Source organism: Durio zibethinus, chromosome 10 (assembly GCF_047325235.1).
Source record: "Durio zibethinus cultivar Kanyao isolate XHJ-2024 chromosome 10, ASM4732523v1, whole genome shotgun sequence".
NCBI lineage: Eukaryota > Viridiplantae > Streptophyta > Magnoliopsida > Malvales > Malvaceae > Durio > Durio zibethinus.
The window spans coordinates 2,942,012-2,966,123 of record NC_143171.1 but is presented as its reverse complement, the minus strand read 5'-3'; the positions used below and the strand labels follow the sequence as shown (position 1 = coordinate 2,966,123).

The 24,112-nt window shown below is 32.5% G+C and overlaps 3 protein-coding genes across 12 annotated transcripts; 2 read left to right on the top strand and 1 right to left on the bottom strand.

Moving 5' to 3' along the window:
• Positions 1–1,494: 1,494 nt before the first annotated feature.
• Positions 1,495–16,217, top strand: LOC111291677 (uncharacterized). Of its 5 annotated transcripts, none has more exons than XM_022883542.2 (19): positions 1,495–1,765; positions 1,885–2,100; positions 2,220–2,435; positions 2,555–2,770; positions 2,890–3,105; positions 3,225–3,440; positions 3,560–3,775; positions 3,922–4,110; positions 4,229–4,675; positions 9,965–10,180; positions 10,300–10,515; positions 10,619–11,080; positions 11,662–11,741; positions 13,955–14,419; positions 14,505–14,591; positions 14,696–14,818; positions 14,906–15,100; positions 15,195–15,281; positions 15,363–16,217. In XM_022883542.2, exons 1-19 carry the CDS (start codon positions 1,564–1,566, stop codon positions 16,035–16,037), a joined length of 4,740 nt encoding a protein of 1,579 aa, XP_022739277.2. In that variant the 5' UTR covers positions 1,495–1,563; the 3' UTR covers positions 16,038–16,217. The 5 variants fall into 5 exon arrangements, with proteins under 5 accessions (XP_022739277.2, XP_022739276.2, XP_089622546.1 ...); XM_022883541.2 differs by having other exon boundaries at positions 3,895–4,110; XM_089766420.1 differs by lacking the exon at positions 2,890–3,105 and having other exon boundaries at positions 3,895–4,110.
• Positions 16,218–16,298: 81 nt separating this feature from the next.
• On the top strand, positions 16,299–19,273 carry LOC111291679 (uncharacterized). Its single transcript, XM_022883552.2, has 3 exons — positions 16,299–17,121; positions 18,014–18,124; positions 18,651–19,273. The coding sequence occupies exons 1-3, from the start codon at positions 16,480–16,482 to the stop codon at positions 18,843–18,845; spliced, it is 948 nt and encodes a 315-aa protein (XP_022739287.2). The 5' UTR covers positions 16,299–16,479; the 3' UTR covers positions 18,846–19,273.
• Positions 19,274–20,117: 844 nt separating this feature from the next.
• LOC111292726 (F-box protein FBW2-like) lies at positions 20,118–23,365 on the bottom strand. 6 transcript variants are annotated; one of them, XM_022885246.2, is made up of 4 exons: positions 22,729–23,365; positions 22,306–22,338; positions 21,626–21,976; positions 20,118–21,118 (listed from the first exon to the last, which is right to left on the bottom strand). In XM_022885246.2, the coding sequence occupies exons 3-4, from the start codon at positions 21,931–21,933 to the stop codon at positions 20,476–20,478; spliced, it is 951 nt and encodes a 316-aa protein (XP_022740981.2). In that variant the 5' UTR covers positions 21,934–21,976; positions 22,306–22,338; positions 22,729–23,365; the 3' UTR covers positions 20,118–20,475. The 6 variants fall into 6 exon arrangements, with proteins under 6 accessions (XP_022740981.2, XP_022740977.2, XP_022740978.2 ...); XM_022885242.2 differs by having other exon boundaries at positions 21,626–22,004; positions 22,729–22,877; XM_022885243.2 differs by lacking the exon at positions 22,306–22,338 and having other exon boundaries at positions 21,626–22,018.
• Positions 23,366–24,112: the final 747 nt, after the last annotated feature.

Sequence of the window (24,112 nt, the reverse complement as noted above, 5' to 3'; positions counted from 1 at the left end):
AAAAAACAAAACTTCAGACAAAATTGAGTATTTACAAGTTTTGACATGAATTCTTTCATGAATTCAGATTCATTGTAATTGGGTAAAGAAACAACTTAGAAAAAAACCAAGGATTAGGAGAAAGAAAACAAGGGTAAAAGGAGAAAAGTACAATAATGACATGGTATAAAAAATCTTAATTTAAGAAATAAGAATAGAAGTAACTTGCTTTGGGAATAAAAATTTTAAATGCATCATTTTAAGAAAAAACTCTCATAGTCAAATTTATTTTTAAGTGCTTTGAATTTAATTCAAGTTTGTTTTAATTCGAATCTAAAATTAAGATAAACGCTTGTGTTCATAGTCAATTTTATTTAGTACAATTAAAAGTTCAATTTTCAAGTTTAAAGTCTTGTAGCTAATTGAGCCTTGGAAGTGGAGTATGGGTTGAGCATTGGTTTTTAGTTCATTTTTTGTTTGATAATTATTATTTATTTACTTTTGTTATAATAATATAATAAATTTTAAAAATATCAAAAAATTAAAATACCAAAAATTTTTTAAAAAATTTAAAAAATTAAAGAAAATCTTGGAAACAAATCATAATTCAAAAAAAAAAAATTCAGATTGTAAATTCATTAGAAAGAAATTAAATTTGAAAATTAAAATTTGAGGAAAATGAAATAGGAAAATTTTTGGAAAAGAAAGCTTGGAGCCAAAGGAATAAACCGAAAATTGAGGACCCAGAAAACTTGAAAAAGGAAAAAAACCAGAATAAGAGTTGCTTAACACGTAATTATAATCACAAATTTAGGTTTATTTTGTAAAACAAAATCTATTTTTTATTTTTAGCAATCGAATTCTCAAATTTATACGTTATTATGAAAAAAATTCAAACTTTGCAAGGTATATTTGCCATCTGAATTTATTAACCCATATGGTTAATTTAATAACATGAATAAACATTTCAAATTTTATAAAAAAATAAATTAATAATTATAATTTCCAAAAATAGAAAAAAAAAACCTTTTCTTTATTTAAATTGAGGTACTCCACAAAAATGAGATGAATGATTTTCCATTTTAATTGCAAGTTGTAGAAAGCAAAACGCAATGCTATTAAGAGAGATTCAAAACCAAAGACCCATTGAAAGGAAGGGAAAAACTTGCTACTATAATGTATCCTGTTTTTAGCAAATTGGTAAAACTTCGAGGGAAAGCATAGTTGAAAAGCATGAAAAAGAAAATAATGCAACTTTAAATATAAAAGGGGATATGCCTAAAATGAACATATAAAGTTTCATGACAAAAACCATGGTAAATACTATGAACCTTGTAACAAGTATGCCAGCTGTCCCACATTTTGTATTCGAGGAGCCTGCCAAAAGTTTACAGTGATCTTATTTAATGCGTTTCCCCATGTTTCCTTGTCAAGTCTATGAATTCTCACGTATCAAGCAAAATCAATGCACCACCATGTTCATCTATATATAGTACTCATTGATAACCCAAATCCGAGTTCTTCATAGCTTCTGATCTCATCTCTTCTCATAACCATCAATTTTTGCCAGGATTAAATTTAAGCATGGATTCTTCAGTTAATGTCCCAAGATGGACACCAAACCCTGCAAGATCACCTCAAAAGGAGCCTGAACCAGCTCATGATGCCTTAGAAGTTCAAAGCATAGTTTCTGAAGAAGATAACTACAGCTTTTCTAACAATATGGAAACAAATTTCCCGTTTAGCACTGGCTTTACAAGGAGCACTAACCCTCCTTCTGACTCAGGTAGTGATCATGATATAGTCATTGATCATATTCATCCATTTATAATCATTGATAACCCAAATCCAATCCGCCATAGCTTCTAATCTCAATCTCATCTCATATCCATCAACTTTTTCCAGGATTAAATTTAAGCATGGATTCTGCAGTTAAGGTCCCAAGATGGACACCTAGCCCTGCAAGATCACCTCAAAAGGAGCCTGAACTTGCTCATGATGCCTTGATGGTTCGGAGCATAGTTTCTGAAGAAGATAACTACAGCTTCTCTAACAATATGGAAATAAATTTCCCGTTTAGCACTGGCTTTACAAGGAGCACTAACCCTCCTCCTGACTCAGGTATTCACCATGATATCGTCAATGATCATATTCATCCATATATAGTCATTGACAACCCAAATCCGAGTTCTTCATAGCTTCTGATCTAATCTCAACTCATATCCACCAACTTTTGCCAGGATTAAATTTAAGCATGGATTCTTCAGTTAATGTCCCAAGATGGACACCAAACCCTGCAAGATCACCTCGAAAGGAGCCTGAACCAGTTCATGATGCCTTGGAGGTTCAAAGCATAGTTTCTGAACAAGATAACTACAGCTTTTCTAACAATATGGAAACAAATTTCCCGTTTAGTACTGGCTTAACAAGGAGCACTAACCCTCATCCTGACTCAGGTATTGATCATGATATAGTGATTGATCATATTCATCCATTTATAGTCATTGTTAACCCAAATCCAATCCGCCATAGCTTCTAATCTCAATCTCATCTTATATCCATCAACTTTTTCCAGGGTTAAATTTAAGCATGGATTCTGCAGTTAAGGTCCCAAGATGGATACCTAGCCCTGCAAGATCACCTCAAAAGGAGCCTGAACTTGCTCATGATGCCTCGAAGGTTCGAAGCCTAGTTTCTGAAGAAGATAACTACAGCTTCTCTAACAATATGGAAACAAATTTCCCGTTTAGCACTGGCTTTACAAGGAGCACTAACCCTCCTCCTGACTCAGGTATTCACCATGATATCGTCATTGATCATATTCATCCATATATAGTCATTGATAACCCAAATCCGAGTTCTTCATAGCTTCTGATCTCATCTCATCTCATATCCATCAATTTTTGCCAGGATTAAATTTAAGCATGGATTCTTCAGTTAAAGTCCCAAGATGGACACCAAACCCTGCAAGATCACCTCAAAAGGAGCCTGAACCAGTTCATGATGCCTTGGAGGTTCAAAGCATAGTTTCTGAAGAAGATAACTACAGCTTTTCTAACAATATGGAAACAAATTTCCCGTTTAGCACTGGCTTTACAAGGAGCACTAACCCTCCTTCTGACTCAGGTAGTGATCATGATATAGTCATTGATCATATTCATCCATTTATAGTCATTGATAACCCAAATCCAATCCGCCATAGCTTCTAATCTCAATCTCATCTCATATCCATCAACTTTTTCCAGGATTAAATTTAAGCATGGATTCTGCAGTTAAGGTCCCAAGATGGATACCTAGCCCTGCAAGATCACCTCAAAAGGAGCCTGAACTTGCTCATGATGCCTTGAAGGTTCGAAGCATAGTTTCCGAAGAAGATAACTACAGCTTCTCTAACAATATGGAAACAAATTTCCCGTTTAGCACTGGCTTTACAAGGAGCACTAACCCTCCTCCTGACTCAGGTATTCACCATGATATCGTCATTGATCATATTCATCCATATACAGTCATTGATAACCCAAATCCGAGTTCGTCATAGCTTCTGATCTCATCTCATCTCATATCCATCAATTTTTGCCAGGATTACATTTAAGCATGGATTCTTCAGTTAATGTCCCAAGATGGACACCAAAACCTGCAAGATCACCTCAAAAGGAACCTGAACCAGCTCATGATGCCTTGGAGGTTCAAAGCATAGTTTCTGAAGAAGATAACTACAGCTTTTCTAACAATATGGAAACAAATTTCCCGTTTAGTACTGGCTTAACAAGGAGCACTAACCCTCCTCCTGACTCAGGTATTGATCATGATATAGTCATCGATCATATTCATCCATTTATAGTCATTGATAACCCAGATCCAGTCCGCCATAGCTTCTAATCTCAATCTCATCTTATATCCATCAACTTTTCCCAGGATTAAATTTAAGCATGGATTCTGCAGTTAAGGTCACAAGATGGATACCTAGATCTGCAAGATCACCTCAAAAGGGGCCTGAACTTGCTCATGATGCCTTGAAGGTTCGAAGCATAGTTTCTGAAGAAGATAACTACAGCTTCTCTAACAATATGGAAACAAATTTCCCGTTTAGCACTGGCTTTACAAGGAGCACTAACCCTCCTCCCGACTCAGGTATTCAGCATGATAACGTCATTGATCATATTCATCCATATATAGTCATTGATAACCCAAATCCGATCCGCCATGGCTTCTGATCTCATCTCATCTCATATCCATCAACTTTTGTCAGGATTAAATTTAAGCATGGATTCTTCAGTTAATATCCGAAGATGGACACCAAGCCCCGCAAGATCACTTCCAAAGGAGCCTGAACCTGCTCATGATGCCTTGAAGGTTCGAAGCATAGTTTCTGAAGAAGATAACTACAGCTTCTCTAACAATATGGAAACAAATTTCCCGTTTAGCACTGGCTTTGCAAGGAGCACAAACTCTCATCCTGACTCAGATATTGATCATGAAGAGCCCTCTTTCAGGATTGAGATGGACCCAGTTGGTAGCAGAGTTGATTGTACACCAAAAGCTGATGGAATTTTCTTGACATGGACTGATTCGGGTGGGAAAAAGCAAACCAGGGCAATCTTACAGGGGCTTACCGGATATGCTGAGCCTGGTGAGGTACTAGCCATCACGGGACCTTCAGGTTCTGGCAAGTCCACCCTTCTTGATGCGTTGGCAGGTATTTCCATTTTCCAATAGCACCTTCTTTGATTGCATTTTCATGATATCATCACCATGACTAGTTTTACACAACTTCTGAATGAAGATACAAAAACTAATTATTTGAATTTGAAGTCAATAGTGGCGATAAAAGATTTGCTCAGGTTTCTCACTCTTTGAGATAGCAATACATTAGTCTATGTCAGATGTGGGGACGTCCAATTAGAAATTCCCGTTATTACAGTTTATATTTTTTGTAAATTGAAGTTTGAAATATTTGCAGTAAAATTCTTTAAATTTTGGTACTTATTGCAGCAAAATTCCAAACCTTGTAGTTGTTTCTTCTTCTGAATCAAAAAGAAGAAGAAAAAACCTCTCTCTCCTACGTCCTAACTGTTGGCCTGTTGACACTTTTTCTACTTAGGCCGCTTGCTGCTTCCAGGGAATCAGTCAATTCAATTACAGGAAATTGAGACTTCTAAATAAATCCATTTAACTTGGTCTAAAATTTTCATCTTATTATAATTTTTATAATAATTCCTTTTTTTTAATTTTATAATAAACTGATAAATATTTAATTGCAGGAAGACTAGGTTCAAATACACAACAATGGGGAGATCCTGATTAATGGTCACAAGTAATTAAACACTAGCTTTTAGAACTTCTGTAAGGAAAAGCAAAGAGGAAAATTCCAATAATACAAATCCATGATTTCTTTTGAATTATATGCTGCACTTATTCCAACAGTAACGAGTGCTTTCAATTTTGAAACAGTAAGAAATAAGAATGTTGATAATAAAATCAACCCACGAAACAATTCATAATTTTAAAATATGAATTCTTTTGTGGGTTGATTTTATTAGATGGTTAATACTAAAATATTATGTCCATTATATTCTACAAAGGTATAATTTTAAAATAAGAAGATTCCAATTCAAATCCTTTAGTTGAAAGATAACTATACCTTTTTCCTTTTAATGGAAGACATTGTTATATTTATTATTAAGTCAAACAATGATATAAGTAATATAAAATTAAGATGAATTCCCAAAGTTAATTAAAAGATAAGATAAAGAAGTTGCTTTCATGAAAGGTTAAAGGGAGAGAAAGGGTTGATTTTAAAATACCGATTGGATGATAAGAATACTTTAAAATAGTTAATTTTAAATTAATATAAAAATATATTACAAATTTATATTATATTTGAAAATTAAAAAAAAAAAAACTCATTGAAAATGGAAAATTTTAAAGTTTATTTTATTTTAAATTATAATATTTGATATAATATATTAAAATTTTATATTCTATTTTAAAAATAAAAAACTCATTAAAATATAAAATTTTAAAAGTTTTTCTCAGTGTAAACTTATAAGTGACAAATACATGTCGGCAACTAATATACATATATATTATATATATACAAACATGATTAACACAACTGGCTGATTAGCTAGCCCACAACAAGTCATTTACCATTTACAACCTTTTTTTTTTTTTTAAATTGTATTGAAAAAAACAGGAAAAAAAATCTGACCTAAAATAATTTATGTATGAATAAGTCAAAAGTTTGAAAAGCCGACGCATGGCTCCGCTGTCCGCAGTAGCAAGGAAGCAGAGCATCTGAAGAATAGGATGGACTGGAAGTCTTAGAGTTCTGATAATACACATTTAAAGCCAACTTTGCCAGTTTTCATTTTAGTACGTTGGTATTTGACCCTCTTCAAAAATATTCATTAAGCAAAGCAGACATCTTCGTCGAAGGAAAACTCAAAGTTCCAAGACTAGACATCGTATTTTGTTTGGAATGATTAGATTAATTTGTGTTTCATTAATAATTGTTAAATATTTAATTTAAAATTAATTAATAATAAATAAAAAATTTTCAACTTAAACAAAAAATTATAAAAAATTTAATATTTAACAGATGTAGAATGATATTACTTTAACAATAATTTCGCATTCTTTTAAATGCTTTGAATTTATTCAAATTTGTCTTAATTTGAATTTAAAATCAAAATAAATTTTTATGTTCATAGTCAATTTTATAGTCCAATTAAAAGTTTAATTTTTAAAGTTTAAAGTCTAATAGCTAATTGAGTCTTGGAACTCGAATATGGGTTGGCCATTGGTTTTTAGTTCATTTTTTGTGTGATTATTATTTATTTACTTTTTTTTTAACTGTACAATAAGTTTAAAAACACGCTAAAATTGAAATAATTAATAAGCATATGAAAAATTGACCCAAATAAATAATAAAAACACGTAAATAACAGAGAACACGAAATTAACGTAGACCTGTTGAATGAATGAACCAAGCAAACAAACAAATATATAAATCTTATATATGAGATAAAAAAATCTTTTAGAAATGAAAATAATTGACCGATAGATTTATCTTGACTGATCGGATCTTCAGAAAAAAAAAAATGTTTTTCTCATTTTGTTAAATGAGAGTGGAATTTTTCCTTACAATAATGTTAGAAATTTGAATAACCAATTGAATTGGGAGAACCTAAATTATTAGGTTTTTTTTTTTTTTTAATTTTTGAGATTTCAAAGGACTTTTCAAAATTTATTTATTGATTTGATGATAAATATTCATAATCGTTGATTTTTAAAAAAATAAAAAAAATTGTAAAATCAATTGAAAAAAAGAATGCAAAAGGATAATACTAGCAAAATTTGATGAACTATCTCCCCCTCGTATGGATGTTAAACCTAAATCGGGATTTAATAATTCCTTAAATGATACAACAAAAGGTTTTTGGTTTGATTCAATGTTTTTATACAAATTAAAAAAGGTTTGTAAACAAAAAAAAAAAAACAAGACATGAATTTAAAAAAAAAAAAATCTTGAAATTGGAAGAGATTCACTAAACAGAGTTAGGAAAGGGCTGATGGGAGGAATTAAAAAAATTAATGTTATTCATAAAATGAAGTTTTTTCTCAAAGAAATGTACTTACAAATCTTTATTCCCAAAATATGGGACTTGTATTCTTATTTCCCAAAATATGTTCTATTTTGTCACATAAACATTTAGACTCTATTTGGATAGATGGGGCGGTGAGAGTGAAAAAAAAATAATGAAAGTTATTATAATTATAATTAAAAAAATTTTAATAAAAAATTTAGGTTAACTTGATTTTATTGAAATTAGCATTTAAATTTAACTGAAAGTATAATAAATTTAATCATACTACACTCATTGCATCGATGTGGTGAAATCTAAATGACAATTTAATCACCACGTCAGTTGACTTCCCCACTTGTCATTGTTTTTTTTTTTTCTTTCAATATTTTCTTTCTTTTCTCATATTTTTATTTGCCTGGTTAAAGTTGACAATCCAACTTGAATTCGTCGGATTTTGACCCTGTAATATATATATTTTTAAATTATTTCAAAATTGAGTTTCAGAATGAGTTTTTTTTTAAAAAAAATTAAAATTAAGTTAAAATTAGATTTAAGTAAACTCGACTCGATCTGATTTAAATATAATATATATTTTTTATTTATTTAATTTTATATTTATATATGTTTTATGTTTATTTAATTTTATATTTATATTTTAAAAAATAATATTTTAAATTAAAAATTTTTATATTAAAAAAATAATATTTTATTAATTTTAAATCGAATTGATTATAGTTTTATACATATAAGAATTAGATTGGATATAAAAATAATATTTTAAAAGCAAAATTCAATTTCAAGCTGATTGATTCCCAAAATTTTAGCTATTTTCACTCCATGATTGATTAGTTTTGACATGAATTCTTTCATAAATTCATATTCATTGTAATTGGACAAATAAATAACATAGAAAAAAAAAACAAGGATTTGGATGAGAAAGAAAACAAAGGTAAAAGGAGAAAAGTACATTAATGACATGGTAAAAAAAAAATCTTAATTTGAGAAATAAGAATAGAAGTAACTTGCTTTGAGAATAAAAATTTTTAAGTGCATTATTTTAAGAAAAAACTCTCATAAAATGATGATGACAAGTAAGAAAGAGAAGATGAATTTGAGATGGTAAATGAAAGGAATTGATATGGCAATATCCACATGTCACAATATTAAAAAATCAAAAAATAAAAATAGATGTTAAGTTAAATTTTATAGCTTTTAGATGCTTTGAATTTAATTCAAGTTTGTTTTGATTTGAATCTAAAATTAAGATAAAACTCTTGTGTTCGTAATCAATTTTATTTAATCTAATTAAAAGTTCAAATTTCAAGTTTAAAATCAAATAGCTAATTGAGCCTTGGAATTGGAGTATGGGTTAACTATTGGTTTTTAGTTCATTTTTTGTTTGATAATTATTATTTATTTACTTTTGTTTTAAGTATACAACAAATTTAAAAAAATTAAAAAAAAATTAACGAAAATCTTGGAAACAAATTAGAATTCGAAAAGTCTTTTCAAACGGAAAATTCTTTAAAAGAAAATTAAATTTGAGGAAAATGAAATTGGAAAATTTTTAGAAAAGAAAGCTTGGAGCCAAAAAATTGAGGACCAAGAAAACTTGAAAAAGAAAAAGACGAGAATAAGATTTACTTGAACGTAAAAATAATTAAACTTAAATCAAAATTTATTTTTTATATTTAGTAATCAAATTCTCAAACTTGCACATTATTATAAAAAAAAATTCAAAGTTTACAAGGTATTTTTGCCATTCGAATTTATTAACCCATATGGTTAATTTATTAACATAAATTTTATAAAAAAAATAATTTTATAATTTCCAAAAATGGAAAAAAAACCTTTTCTTTATTTAAATTGAGGTACTCCACAAAACTGAGATGAATGATTTTCCATTTTAATTGCAAGTTGTAGAAAGCAAAACGCAATGCTATTAAGAGAGATTCAAAACCAAAGAACCATTGTAAGGAAGGGAAAAACTTGCTACTATAATGTATCCTGTTTTTAGCAAATTGGTAAAAATCGAGGGAAACCATAGTTGAAAAGTATGAAAAAGAAAATAATGCAACTTTAAATATAAAAAGGGATATGCCTAAAATGAACATATAAATTTTCATGACAAAAACCATGTTAAATATTATGAACCTTGTGACAAGTATGTCAGCTGTCCCACATTTTTGAATTCCAGGAGCCTGCCAAAAGTTTACAGTGATCCTTATTTAATGAGTTTCCCCATGTTTCCTGGTCAAAGTCTATGAATTCTCACCAACCAAGCAAAAATCAATGCACCGCCATGTTCATCTATATATAGTACTCATTGATAACCCAAATCCGAGTTCTTCATAGCTTCTGATCTCATCTCATCTCATCTCATCAACTTTTGTCAGGATTAAATTTAAGCATGGATTCTTCAGTTAATGTCCCAAGATGGACACCAAACCCCGCAAGATCACCTCAAAAGGAGCCTGAACCAGCTCATGATGCCTTGGAGGTTCAAAGCATAGTTTCTGAACAAGACAACTATAGCTTTTCTAACAATATGGAAACAAATTTCCCGTTTAGCACTGGCTTAACAAGGAGCACTAACCATCCTCCTGACTCAGGTATTGATCATGATATGGTCATTGATCATATTCATTCATTTATAGTCATTGATAACCCAAATCCAATCCGCTATAGCTTCTAATGTCAATCTCATCTTATATCCATCAACTTTTTCCAGGATTAAATTTAAGCATGGATTCTGCAGTTAAGGTCCCAAGATGGATACCTAGCCCTGCAAGATCACCTCAAAAGGAGCCTGAACTAGCTCATGATGCCTTGAAGGTTCGAAGCATAGTTTCTGAAGAAGATAACTACAGCTTCTTTAACAATATGGAAACAAATTTCCCGTTTAGCACTGGCTTTACAAGGAGCACTAACCCTCCTCCTGAGTCAGGTATTCAGCATGATGTCGTCATTGATCTTATTCATCCATATATAGTCATTGATAATCCAAGTCCGATCCGCCATCTCATCTCATATCCATCAACTTTTGTCAGGATTAAATTTAAGAACGGATTCTTCAGCTAATGTCCCAAGATGGACACCGAGCCCTGCAAGATCACCTCAAAAGGAGCCTGAACCTGCTCATGATGCCTTGAAGGTTCGAAGCATAGTTTCTGAAGAAGATAACTACAGCTTCTCTAACAATATGGAAACAAATTTCCCGTTTAGCACTGGCTTTTTAAGAAGGACAAACCCTCATCCTGACTCGGATATTGATCATGAAGGGCCCTCTTTCAGGATTGAGATGGAACCAGTTGGTAGTAGAGTTGATTATAAACCAAAAGCTGATGGAATTTTCTTGACATGGACTGATCTTTGGGTGACTGTTTCGAGTGGGAAAAAGCAAACCAAGGCAATCTTACAGGGGCTTACCGGATATGCTGAGCCTGGTGAGGTACTAGCCATCTTGGGACCTTCAGGTTCTGGCAAGTCCACCCTTCTTGATGCGTTGGCAGGTATTTCCATTTTCCAGTAGCACCTTCTTTGATTGCATTTTCATGATATCATCACCATGACTAGTTTTACACAACTTCTGAATGAAGATACAAAAAATAATTATTTGAATTTGAAGTCAATAGTAGTGGTAAAAGATTTGCTCAGGTTTCTGACTCTTTGAGATAGAAATACATAAGTCTATGTCAGATGTGGGGACGTCCAATTAGAGATTCCCATTATTACAGTTTATATTTTTTGTAAATTGAAGTTTGAAATGTTTGCAGTAAAATCCTTTAAATTTTGGCACTTATTGCAGCAAAATTCTGAAGCTTGTAGTTGTTTCTTCTTCTGAATCAAAAAGAAGAAGAAAAAACCTCTCTCTTCTACGTCTTGACTGTTGGCCTGTCAACACTTTTTCCACTTAGGCCACTAGCCAATGTGAATTATTGCTGCTTCTGGGGAATTAGTCAAGTCAATTACAGGAAATTAGGACTTTTAAATAAATCCATTTACCATGGTCTAAAATTTTCAGCTTGTTATAATTTTTATAATAATTCCTCTTTTTTAATTTTATAATAAACTGATAAATATTTAATTGCAGGAAGACTAGGTTCAAATACACGACAAACTGGGGAGATCCTGATTAATGGTCACAAGGAAACACTAGCTTTTGGAACTTCGGTAAGGAAAAGCAAAGAGGAAAATTCCAATCATACGAGTCCATGATTTCTTATGAATTATATGCTGCCCTTATTCCAAAAGTAACAAGTGCTTTCAATTTTGAAACAGTAAGAAATAAGAATGTTGATAATAAAATCAACCCAAAAAAAAATATTCATAAACTTCTTACAATCATTTAATAAAATAATATTTAGCTATTGATGTAATACATGTACCATAATAAAGTCAATTTACCTCACTTAATTTCCAAAAACCTTAATTTATCCTAAGTGTTTTAATAAATTTTTATATAATTTACTTATATTGATCTCACTAATAAAATTAATAAAATTTAAAAGGAGAATAATTTTTTTTAAAATATCTTATATTTATATTTATTATATTATATTTTATATATGCTAAATCTTTTATTGGATACAATTTGACTGCTAATAAGAATATTCAACTAAAATGTGAAATGTGACATATATATATAATTTCAAATATATTATCATATGGGTTAATTTTTTTAATTTTATTTATTTAAAAATATTATTTACTTACTAATGATATCTTTTACTCAATAATAAGAAAGAAGGCTTCAAACCTTTAAATCTTTAGGCTTCAAGTTTTACCAAATGTAAGTTTTTGCCAAAATTACATATGATTTATTGGTTATTAAGTTAATTTGCTTATTGAGAGTAACACAGTCAACAAATTGTGCTAGTTGGGTCAATATTATAAATATTTTATTTATAATATTTTATTATTTAATACAACATTGATAAAATTAAATACAAAAAAATCCCATAATATAATATAATTTTTAAATAAATATATATTTTCATATAATTTACTCATAATGAAAATTTAACTCAATGGTTTCATTAGCAGTGCTATATATAAGGGTTTTTTTTTTTCTCATACCAATCAAAATGTTAAAAAATAATGCAAGTAGATAGGTAAGATACAATTTTTTTTCTTTTATAATGAGATTACATTTGTATTATTAAATAACTAATTACATATGAAATAATTATTACATCAAGTATAACAAGTCAACCATTTATAAATTAGATTAAAGGCATATATAATATGTATTATAGAGATAATTAAGGAGAAAAACTATAGCTTATAAGTGTGATAATAATAAAGTGATGAGAGAATTTCAATAAAAAACAAATAACAAACCAAAATTAAAATAAGACTTTACATATGATTATTAAAAAATCTATAGAAATATATGCTAATTTAAAAAAAAAAACTAACGAATTAAATTTATATTTGTAGTAAAAGAAAATTATTAAAATTTTAATTAAAATAAATGTAAAAGTGAAGATGAAATTTATTTTTTTGACTATTTGTTAACAGAATTAAAAAATTTTAGTGGTGTCAGCATAGAAAAACACTAAATTTTTTTTATACTAATTACATATATATATATATATATGGTTTATTTTCAGAAGTTTGAGTGGAGTCAATTGACCTCACTCCCTATACTTATTGGTTTATTTTTTATGTATATTAAAAATTATTTAATTATGATAATAATTTTTTCAAATGCATATAATTTTATAAAAAAATATAATTTATGTTTTATCTAAACACATGATTTGTCTTCTTATTTTAGAAGAAAAAGATAAATAATTACAAAGTAAGAATTAAATTAAACTCAATTTAACTTATAAAATTCAAGAATGATAAAATCATAGACTTAAAAATAATATTTCATTATAATTGGATTAATTTTTAATGAAGTAATTAGATACTAATATACTTTATAATTTAACAAGCTTAAAACTTTCATATTTAACATAAATTTTTTTCAATAATATAATGCATATATAATATCATGTTTACATAACAGAAATTGAAATATGACTCGGCTAAAAAATTTTTTTGATATGTTTCTATGTCTAGCAAATCTCGAGTTTAAATTTCAATACTTGTTATTTCTTTTCTTAATTTAGGTTATGACCTTTCTGAAAAAAAACATAAACCAACAAAAGGATTTTAATTTGTGAGTGAATAAGATGAGATGAACATCTTGATAGCAAATGCCTTACAAACAACTGTCTACTAACTGTTAGTCATGAGCCACCTTAGACAATGTCATATGTCTAGAAGGCAAGCATAAATGCAAGCATTTTAATTTTATTTTAACAGGTCGTGATTGGTTATAGTCTCTCAGACTCTCACTAACCAATTAGTATTTTTGATGTTTTCTGATTTAGGCTTACGTGACTCAAGATGATACTCTAATGACAACACTGACAGTAAGGGAAGCTGTTTACTACTCAGCACAGCTTCAATTGCCTGATTCCATGTCAAGGTCTGAAAAGAAGGAAAGAGCTGAGATGACAATCAGGGAAATGGGGTTGCAAGATTCCACGGATACAAGAATCGGAGGGTGGAGCACAAAAGGACTTAGTGGTGGACAAAAGAGAAGAGTTAGCATTTGCATTGAGATCTTAACACGGCCAAAGCTTCTCTTCCTTGATGAGCCTACTAGTGGACTAGACAGTGCAGCATCGTACCATGTTATGAGCCGGATAGTTAAGCTAGCCTGCAGAGATAGAAGGACTGTAATTGCATCCATCCATCAACCTAGCAGTGAAGTTTTTCAGCTCTTCCACAATCTCTGCCTTCTCTCCTCTGGAAAAACAGTCTATTTTGGTGCTGTTTCAATGGCTGAGCAGGTATGATATAATTCCTATGCAAAATTCCAATTGGCACAATAATTATGAGCAATATTAATTAATGATTTTCCAAACTTGTTTCTAGTTTTTTGCTACAAATGGCTTCCCATGTCCATCTTTGAGGAACCCATCAGATCACTATCTTAGAACTATCAACAAAGACTTTGATGAAGTAAGTGTCCTTTTCTGCTCTTTTTCACTGAAAAGATAAATTATTATACATGCCATTGATAATTTAGTTAGCAATTTATAAAATTGTTTATCGATGTTGATTAGGACATAGAACTAGGACAAGGTAGCATTAACACAGGGAAAGTCATCGATACTCTTGTCCAGTCATACAAGTCATCAGGGATATGCAACCAAGTTAAGGAGCACGTATTCAAGATATCTCAACAGGTATGCTTGTTTGAACTTTGAGCCAAAGAAAGCATCCCACTCCAGAACACCAAAAACTCTAACCATGTAAGAAATCTTTGTTTGTAGAAAGGAGGACTTCTTGAGAAGAAGGGAAGCCAAGCGAGCTTCATTACCCAAAGCATTGTTCTTACGAAGAGATCTTTTGTTAATATGTATCGTGATTTAGGTTATTACTGGCTTCGCCTTGCAATTTACATTGCATTATGTTTATGTGTTGGGACTATCTTCTTTGATATTGGTTTCAGCTTTGGCTCAATTCAGGTAACTTGATGACGTACCAGATGCTATTCCTTGCTGTCCTGTATACAATAGATGGATATACAACACAAACCAATTAACAATTTCAAATTTTCAGGCTAGAGGCTCCATGCTCATGTTTGTTGCAGCATTCTTGACATTCATGGCAATAGGTGGATTCCCTTCTTTTGTTGAGGACATGAAGGTATTAATTTTATTTTTCAATAGGTTTATAGTCGTGTTGTTGACATTTTAATTTTTTTTTCCCATTGCTCATCAAAATCAGATCTTTGGACGGGAAAGATTAAATGGACATTATGGGGTTGGAGCATTTGTCATTGGAAATACCTTTTCATCCATCCCCTACTTGTTTATGATCTCTTTAATCCCAGGGGTTCTAGCTTATTACCTTGTTGGACTTCAAAAGAGTTTTGAACACTTTGCCTACTTCGTGATATTGCTCTTCGCCTGCACGATGCTGGTTGAGAGCTTAATGATGACTGTTGCAAGCATCGTGCCAGATTTTCTCATGGGAATCATTACGGGAGCCGGTATCCAAGGGGTGATGATGTTAAATGGAGGCTTCTTCCGGTTGCCAGATGATCTTCCGAAACCATTTTGGAGGTACCCCATGTACTACATTGCGTTTCACAAGTATGCTAATCAAGGGTTCTACAAGAATGAATTTGAAGGATTAACTTTCCCCAACAATCAAGCAGGAGGACCCGCCACCATTACTGGTGATGAAATCTTGAGAAACTTTTGGCAAGTAGAGATGGGCTACTCTAAATGGATTGACATGGCCATCTTGTTTGGCATGGTAATCATATATCGTCTCATGTTTTGGGGTATTATTAAGACTGTTGAAAAGGCTAAGCCCCTCATTAAGGCTTATAAGGCAGTTCCTCCAAGGCTGTCAAGTCAGATATCAGAAACTCCATTCCCCACCAATTCACAATGAGAATTTATGGCTTTGCCTAGGTTTGCTAGTGACATTTGCAGTTGAATAAAACTAAATTACATACTAATTTCCTGTTTGTTTTCAATTAAATTCTCTTTAGTCAGCACTTTCTGAATCCAATGCCACATTTCTGTTTACTTTGTCATTGATAAATTAAATTGCATTTATCCTTGGGCTTGTAAAGTTCGGAGTCTATTCCTTGGGCTTTTTAACCTATGCATTTCCTGGCTCACACCTTCCTGGTGCACTATAACCTCATTTGTAGTTTCCTAAGCTAACGTGTACGGATAGACCTATGCTACGCGCGCAAAGCCATTGAATTCATCGCCATCTTCCTTCTTTCTCACCAAAAACCCCTAACAATGTCCTCCATTTCAATTCAAGTCCACCCCAAAACCAAATAGATACCAAAAACGACACCTTTTTAACTCCTAAAACGACAATGTCGATTGCGCCTCTAAATCTCTTCACTCCTTCACTTCCTCGCTTAAACCCTGCTCTCAAAAACCCTAATTCATTTCCTCTGATCACGTCCCGCCGCCATCTCAGTTTCCCTATCCCAAATTCCCAAGTTTTTCATTTCCGGGCCCGAAAGTTTCTCAATAACCCCTACCCTTCTGCCCACTCATTTCTCAAGGCCTACGAATCCGATTTTTCAATTGCCACCTCACTAGAACAAAACCCTAATTTTAATGATTTCAATTTAGATTCTTTTCTCTCAATCGCTGAATTTTTGTGCATTTTTTCTTCGGCTGTCGTTTCGGTTGTTTGCGCTGTTTCCGGATGGAAAGGTGTCGTTTTGGGTGGGATTTGGAGATGGGTCATTGTATGGGGAGTTTCAGGATTGGTAGCTGGGGTTGCCATCGGGGCGTGGATTAGGAGGCGGCAGTGGTGGAGGATTTGTGTGGAAACGGTGACGGGTGGCGGAGGAGCAACAAAATTGAATTTGGTTGAGAGGATTGAGAAATTAGAGGAGGATTTGAAGAGTTCCGTTACTATTATTCGAGGTTTGTCTAAACAACTTGAGAAGTTGGGGATTCGATTTCGAGTCACAAGGAAGGCTTTGAAACAGCCGATTGCCGAGGTAATGATCGATGATATGAGCATTTGCTGTAATTCTTTTTGCTCAATGTTAACTTTTTAGTTATAGAGCTAAAGGACTCGAAGAGATAGAAAACCATAATAAAAAATGTAATTCTAATAACCATTTTAATTTCGTTAAGCTGCTGTTTTGGTATTTGCTCTCAATAGCTTGCTTTGTAGCCAGTAAATTTAGGTGTAATCGTAGTGATTTTTAAATGATATGATGATATATGAAGAGGAAGAAGGAAAGAAAGATAGAATTGCGAAAACAGGCAATGAAGTAACTTTCCAATGTTAGAATATGCCTAAAGTGTTCCAGTTATATGAAACGTGGCATATCCCGTAATAACTTGTATAAGGAGATCGATCTGGTTACATAAGCTTGCAAACGGACAAAGTCTAGGTGGCTATGGTTTGAAAGAAAGTATATTCTGGGAACTGAAGATATAAAAGGAAATAGCTACTTTAATTACACAAGATCAATTGGTTAGAGTACTAATGTGGGACAAGTTCGTACATTCACAATAGAGTTATAACTGTAGACTGAAGACTTCAAGGAAGGTTTGTTGTTCAGGTAGAAGGGGTTGTCTTTGTGTGTTCATAAGCCTTTTTGTATTGTTGAGTGCCAATGTGCATCTATTTTATGAAGGCAAAATATGCTCTTGCTGTTCTATTTAATTGTCATCTTCAGTCTGTTTAACCCAGTGTTTGACTTGATACACTTAATAAACTAATGTCAGCAGTGGCTCCAATGTGATAATATGAAGATCTTATGCGCCCTTGCAGCTTCCTCTGAGTAAATGGGAAGACAAACTGTTGATAACAAACCATATTTACTAATTTATTGTGATTTTTATATTTATAACTTTCTAACCATTTTGCTGTGTCCGAAGACTGCTGCTTTGGCTCAAAAGAATTCTGAGGCTACTAGAGCATTAGCAGCACGAGAAGATATCCTGGAAAAGGAGCTTGGTGAAATTCAGAAAGTTTTGCTGGCAATGCAGGTACCATTTTAGCATGGTTAAATGGATTCTTTTAATTTTCCGAAGCAGTATGATGCTTGATTTATATAGGAGTTCCATAAAGGGGCTTCATGGAAGATAAATATGGTTTTGAGATCAGTTACAATCTTGTACTCTGTTAATCCAAAGGGAAAAGAGTAAATATTGGTCAATGCTTTCTTTTGGTCTTTTAGGGTGGTTCTGAATGCATCAAGAAGTGTGTCACTTGGATTTAGCAAAGCCTTAAACCTCTCTAAAACTAATAGAAAGTACGTGAGCTGTGATCCTAAGCCAAGAAAACTGGATCGCATGCATGTTATTCCAGACTCATTGTACCAATAGAAACCTTGTTATTGTCTTCGCTTGTATTATAAGGAACTAGTACTCAGTAATAAAAGATATGCTTGTAGCGTTTGGATTCTCAACATGTGATTGATGGTTAATTCAACAAATGGTTTGTTGTTGGGAATATCTTTGCTGTCTATTGATAATAATTTAACTTGGAATATTCCAATGATGTACTTTATAGGAGCAACAGCAAAAACAACTTGAGTTAATCCTCGCAATTGGGAAGTCAGGGAAGTTATTTGAAGACAAGCGGCAACCTAGTCAAGTGAAAGATACAGTTGTAGCATGTAATTCAACTGAGGAGGCAAAACAAATGGATGTCCTTCAGACTCAACCTTTAGGTACAAGCAAGGGATCTGGCAATGACAGAGCATAAGATTTTGAAGAAGCAGCAGATGCAGTTGGCGTGTATGTAATTAACAGCAGGATACCAGTTTGTCTGATCCTTCACTGTACAAGGCACTTGGACTCCCATAGATGCCACCATATCTGTGCTTGGCATAAACATTTTTTGCCTAAAATCTCCTTGTTTCTTGACCGCTGCATCCCTGCTACAATTGAAGATGGAAAAGAGCTAGAAAGGGATAAAAACATAAATATAAAATGGGAGACTTGCTTATTTCTGGTTGAGCATAGAAACATGCAAAGGTGAAAGGAGTGGCCTTTTTTTTTTTAATGTATTTGTAATTTTTCTTTTTATGGTATTCTGCAATACCAAACCATTTTCTCTTTCTTTTTTTTTTGTTATTGTTGTATTTTTTTTATCTAATTTTGTAATAAAATATTCATTAAAAGGTTTTTTTTTTTTTTTTTTCTGTAGGCAGCCTTCTTAATACTCAGCAGGCCTGCAAACTTTTTCTGTTTGCCCCATTTTCCTTTTGGGTATTTGAATTCAAGAATTTCTGCCTACATATTATACTTTAAATTAAAAGTTACTGCCCCCCATATAAATTTACTTATGTTGCTGATTGTCATGGACTTTTAACTATTCTTAATAGTAAAAAAAGAATACAGTTTCTTGTTTTTAAGGGATTCATTTTTGCTTTTTTCCAGAACTCCATTGAAGATATAATGTGGGCAATTCATCTAAAATCATTTTGACTATCGGTTGCTGAATCTTCTTCTGTATCAGTTAAGAGGAGAAGAGTCTGCCATTAGCCAGTTTATAAATTTGCATACCTCTATTAGGTTTTGTGCACCATATTGGCATTCTAACATTCCTATTTCTAAGATTTCCATAAGGTATAGACACTTTTCATTTCGGATCATGAAATTTTTATTCAAAGAAATGGGTATAAAACCGAATAACTTTGGCCAAGTCTGTGATGCACTTTGGTAAGAGCATACTTTTGGCCATTCAAGAGGCATCTGCTTGACTGCCTGCAGCGGCCTTCGAATCAGACTTCAAAATGATTTTTCTGATAAATCAGACCATATTAAAGGATGGATTATAACGAGGGAATTACTTTCTTCTTTTCGCTCGAGACCAAGGGACACTGCTCTGGCTTAATGATGAAGCATTTTGAAAAGCTTGACAGACAAGATATGGATCTTTTCTTCCAATCCTCAAAACTGACCTTTGGAAATACTTGTTGATTGTGAGCGTAGAGCATCCACACAAGTCAAAAGATAGAAAGGGTAATCCTCCTTTCTGTCACAATCTGATCAATTTATTTGATATTCCATGGAATTCAACATACACACCAATTTGGACCATCTTTACAATCACGCTTCGAATTTTATAATTATTGTAGGGACAGTACAGGAGCATGGAAAATGTATGAGATATCTATCTCAATTACTAGGGAAACACATTTTTTTACTACAGATTACAAGTTATTATTACAAACACTCACAGAAAAACTTGTTTATGTTCTACTTTAGAGACACAAATGTTTGTACAAAGCAAAGTGGCAGCAAAGAGGCACTCATCCCAGCAGGTCTAACAGTGGTGGAGAGCATTGAAAGAGCTTGTCAACCCAATCATGAAATGCTATGAACAAACCTCAGGGGGAGAGAGGCCAATCATTATCCAAATCAAAACCATCGTAGAACCTCATTTCCACATCTTCCATACTTTGGTCGTCTTCCCAGTCTCCATCTGATATCTCATCATCGTAATCAATACCAACATCTCCAGCAACAAAGTCCCAGGCCAAGTAACCAGAGGAACCTGAATAATTTGAACAATCGTCCCAGCCCTTCATTCCAAAATAATCCACATGAGGTCCAACCACCTTCAATCGTGAGAATTTCTTGACAAAATTTTCGTCTAGCTTCACATTCCAACATCCTCGCACATCTAATAACTCAAGCTCAGGGCAGTTTTCAAGTATGTTGAGCACACCTTCTGTGCTAATAAGCAGGTATGCCACCTCAAGTTGCTTGAGCTTTGGCATTGTGGTAGCAATAGCAAGGGCTTCATCATCTTGGGACTGCTTGTCAATTACCTCTAATGGGTGCATTGTCCTCCTCAACCCCATTAGTAACTTACAGTGCTTGCCAATTGCTTCAAGGGCAGGAGCTCCAACGTTCCTGCAGTAACTAACATCCAAGAAAGTCACTGAAGAGAGCCTCCCAGCTGCCTGTACCACTACTGAATCACTTATTTCACTTCTTGGCAGCCGTAGAGTCTGAAGAGATGTGGCACTAGAAGCAGGGGGAAATAAGAGTAAATGACAGAAGCAATAATCCAATTTACAATATCCACAATGAAGTCACAAAATAAAACCGAAAATCACCACTGAACTTAGAACTCACTTCAGATTCTTTACCATTAAGTTGGTTACTGTTCTCTTTGTCAGTGAGATATTCAAAATACAAAACTTCAGTAAAATCACAGGAAAATGAAAATTACAGGTAGCTTCATCCAACTAGTTATTAATTTTCTGTTCACTATTAGCTGCCTAAGCTTTTCAGCACCAATATATACCCAATGCCAGCCTTTTTCCATTTAACTTGTTAAACTGAAAGTGAGGAATCAAAATTAATTTAGCTCGTGAAATAATTCATGAAGCATATGCTTCGTATAGACACCTATAGTGTTGTATTTCTGTCTTCTTCCAGTCATAATGGATTGCAGATGTGATAACTTTCATCCAAAGGGATATAAACAGAAAATGCAATTAAGAGACATAGAAGGCAACATGTCCTTACTTATCTGCAATGAATGAAAAGCTCTGGTCATTAGGGAGACCGGTAACACAGAGCTTGCGGAGTGAACCTGAGCTTCTAGTTATCAGCAGTTGAAGCATGCGATCAAGGGTCTCAGGCCGGCATAGTTGGCTCCATTGTTCGATGTCAATGTCCTGCCAGCAATAAGGTCCTGTAACTGCTCTCCGCCATGATTTGCAGACTCTTGGGATTACAGTAAGTATTTCCTGGAGTGAAAGATTCTTGAAAATCAACCCAAGAGCATCTGGAATCAATTCATCCCAGTGCCTGAACTCACCATCGTCTTCCATATAATCCTGCTTCGTTATTGCTAAAGCATAACCAACTATGAAGCTGCAAGCAGTGAGCAATAACAATGGCTCTATAAACAAATAACTGAAACTAATGAGTTCTAAAATAAAAAAGAAGACAGAAGCTAATTGACAATCTGTGACAATCTTCTTGTAGAAAGAAAATAAAGATACATATAGCTCATCAGAAGCCAATGGAGATGGGCCTAAGTTTAGCAAAAGGAAATACCAAATAGTAATGGGAAAAATTTTTGAGCAATAGGAACAATGCTTTTAATTTTAAAAATCAATAAATCTGCGGTTCCTAGTAAAAGAGGCAAGCTTTAAAGAGAAAGATGATTGAAAATGAAGACCCAAGAGTAAACACTTTACCTGAAGACCTCAAGCTATGGTCTTTCCAAGTATCTGGAAACCCAAATCCACACACACTTTAAAATTTGCTATTACAAGCACATTGATAAAAAAAACTACGAAAATAAACCATACCCAGATCAGGCAACAGTTAAAAGATACTAATTATGCAACAAAAAAAAAATCAGGAAGCAGGCAGGAATTTTTACCCATCAAACCAAGAGGTCTAATGCTAATCAGAGAGGTGAAGCAAGAACATTCACATCATTTTATCCTAACTAACATTACTAAATAAGTCAATGCAGCAATACTGTACACAAAACTATTTTCTTTTTACAAGAAAAAGTGAAACTGACAAAGAAAAAATGAACATATGTACTAGTTTACACTTTACAGATAGCAAGAAAAAGAGAGAAACAAAGCACAAGAATAAAAAGATTTTACCAGAAGTTGGGTTCCTTTTCCTGGATCTGCAAACACCCCGGTTTATCCGCCAGAAACAAAGGTTAAAAAGAGAGAGAAAGCTGAAAGAACAGAGATAGAGAAAGAGAGAGAGTAGAGCAAAAGTGGCAGTAGAAGACTACAGAAAGAACAAGGAAAAAATAAAAGAGGCAAACAAAAGAAAAAGAAAAGCAAGCAAGGGAAAGAGAAAGAGAAATGTGAAAGGAAAGTTAATAATTGATTGAAAAAAAATGTCGGGTTTTTTTGTTTTGGGAGTTTGGGTTTGGGCACGGCCAGCCAGGGTTGGTAATGGGGTTTTTAAGTAACAACACCCTTGACTCTAGTGTCGGTTGGATGCTGCTGGGTACATAGATGCTGGGTACATAGATGGCAGATGATGCTGTATGAGTCAGCACGTTTCTGGTTCTTGCAACTCCATAGATTATCAAAGTATGAAACACAGTGAATCCGGAGCTTTTGTTCTAACAAAATCAACTAATCAATAAAATAAGATATTACGATCCAATAAAATTTGAAGCGACCCTCACCCTAATTAGAATAAAAAAAGAGATAGAGAGGATCGTTTGGGGCAAAAGAGAAATGTAAGGTGATTGTTTCTTGAGAATCGCTGGAGATGGGTGGCCACCATGTCTGACAACTTGGTTGAAATTCAAGGTGCCGTGTGTCGGATGGCGTGGCCTAAGGCATAGGCGCTTAATTGGGTGGTGTAACTCACCCAATTTCAACTCTACTGCTAGAGGGGGGACGTAATAAGAATTGACTGCTGGAGGTGTTCAAGTACAGTAAAAATTGAATATTTTATTTATAAGATTTTTATTAATTTTGTAATATTTTTGAAAAATTAAACTTTATGATTATTTTCAGAGAAAATTTGTAAAATTTTTTATTATAAATAGATAAATTAAAATTTTTTATTATATAATATGTAAAATTTTAAAAAATTTTAATAAATTTGATATATTTATAAAATACATATTTTTAATAAAAATATTAACAAAATTTTTATTATTAAATAAGTATAAATCAAATTAAAATTATAAATAATATTTTTTATATATTATTAATTTCCATATTAAACTCTATTTATTTTTAATTTTTATTAAAAGTTTTATTAAATCATTTAAAAAAAAACCTTTACAAACTTTACCTAAATAATTTTTTTTTCTAAACCTAAAACTGAAGAAGTTTCCTTTTACTTAAAAATTTGTTTAAACAAACAAAAAAATGGGGAAAGGATCTTTCCACACCGTTAGAAGTCACTAAAGATTTGTTTTCAACACAAATTAATACATTAACATTGAAATAAATTTAGAATCCCGATTTATCCATATCATTTTTTAATTAATTTTCATTTATCTTCTTATTC

What these genes read in the sequence shown, in the direction of transcription:
- LOC111292726 (XM_022885246.2), bottom strand. Translation starts at nt 21,933, where the DNA reads ATGGAAGACGATGGTGAGTTCAGGCACTGGGATGAATTGATTCCAGAT. An exon ending in TTTTCATTCATTGCAGATAA is followed by an intron (nt 21,119 to 21,625) that starts GTAAGGACATGT and finishes CCCTGCTTCTAG; the next exon opens with TGCCACATCTCTTCAGACTC.
- LOC111291679 (XM_022883552.2), top strand. Translation starts at nt 16,480, where the DNA reads ATGTCGATTGCGCCTCTAAATCTCTTCACTCCTTCACTTCCTCGCTTA. An exon ending in TGAAACAGCCGATTGCCGAG is followed by an intron (nt 17,122 to 18,013) that starts GTAATGATCGAT and finishes CTGTGTCCGAAG; the next exon opens with ACTGCTGCTTTGGCTCAAAA. An exon ending in AAGTTTTGCTGGCAATGCAG is followed by an intron (nt 18,125 to 18,650) that starts GTACCATTTTAG and finishes TGTACTTTATAG; the next exon opens with GAGCAACAGCAAAAACAACT.
- LOC111291677 (XM_022883541.2), top strand. Translation starts at nt 1,564, where the DNA reads ATGGATTCTTCAGTTAATGTCCCAAGATGGACACCAAACCCTGCAAGA. An exon ending in TAACCCTCCTCCTGACTCAG is followed by an intron (nt 3,441 to 3,559) that starts GTATTCACCATG and finishes AATTTTTGCCAG; the next exon opens with GATTACATTTAAGCATGGAT. An exon ending in TAACCATCCTCCTGACTCAG is followed by an intron (nt 10,181 to 10,299) that starts GTATTGATCATG and finishes AACTTTTTCCAG; the next exon opens with GATTAAATTTAAGCATGGAT.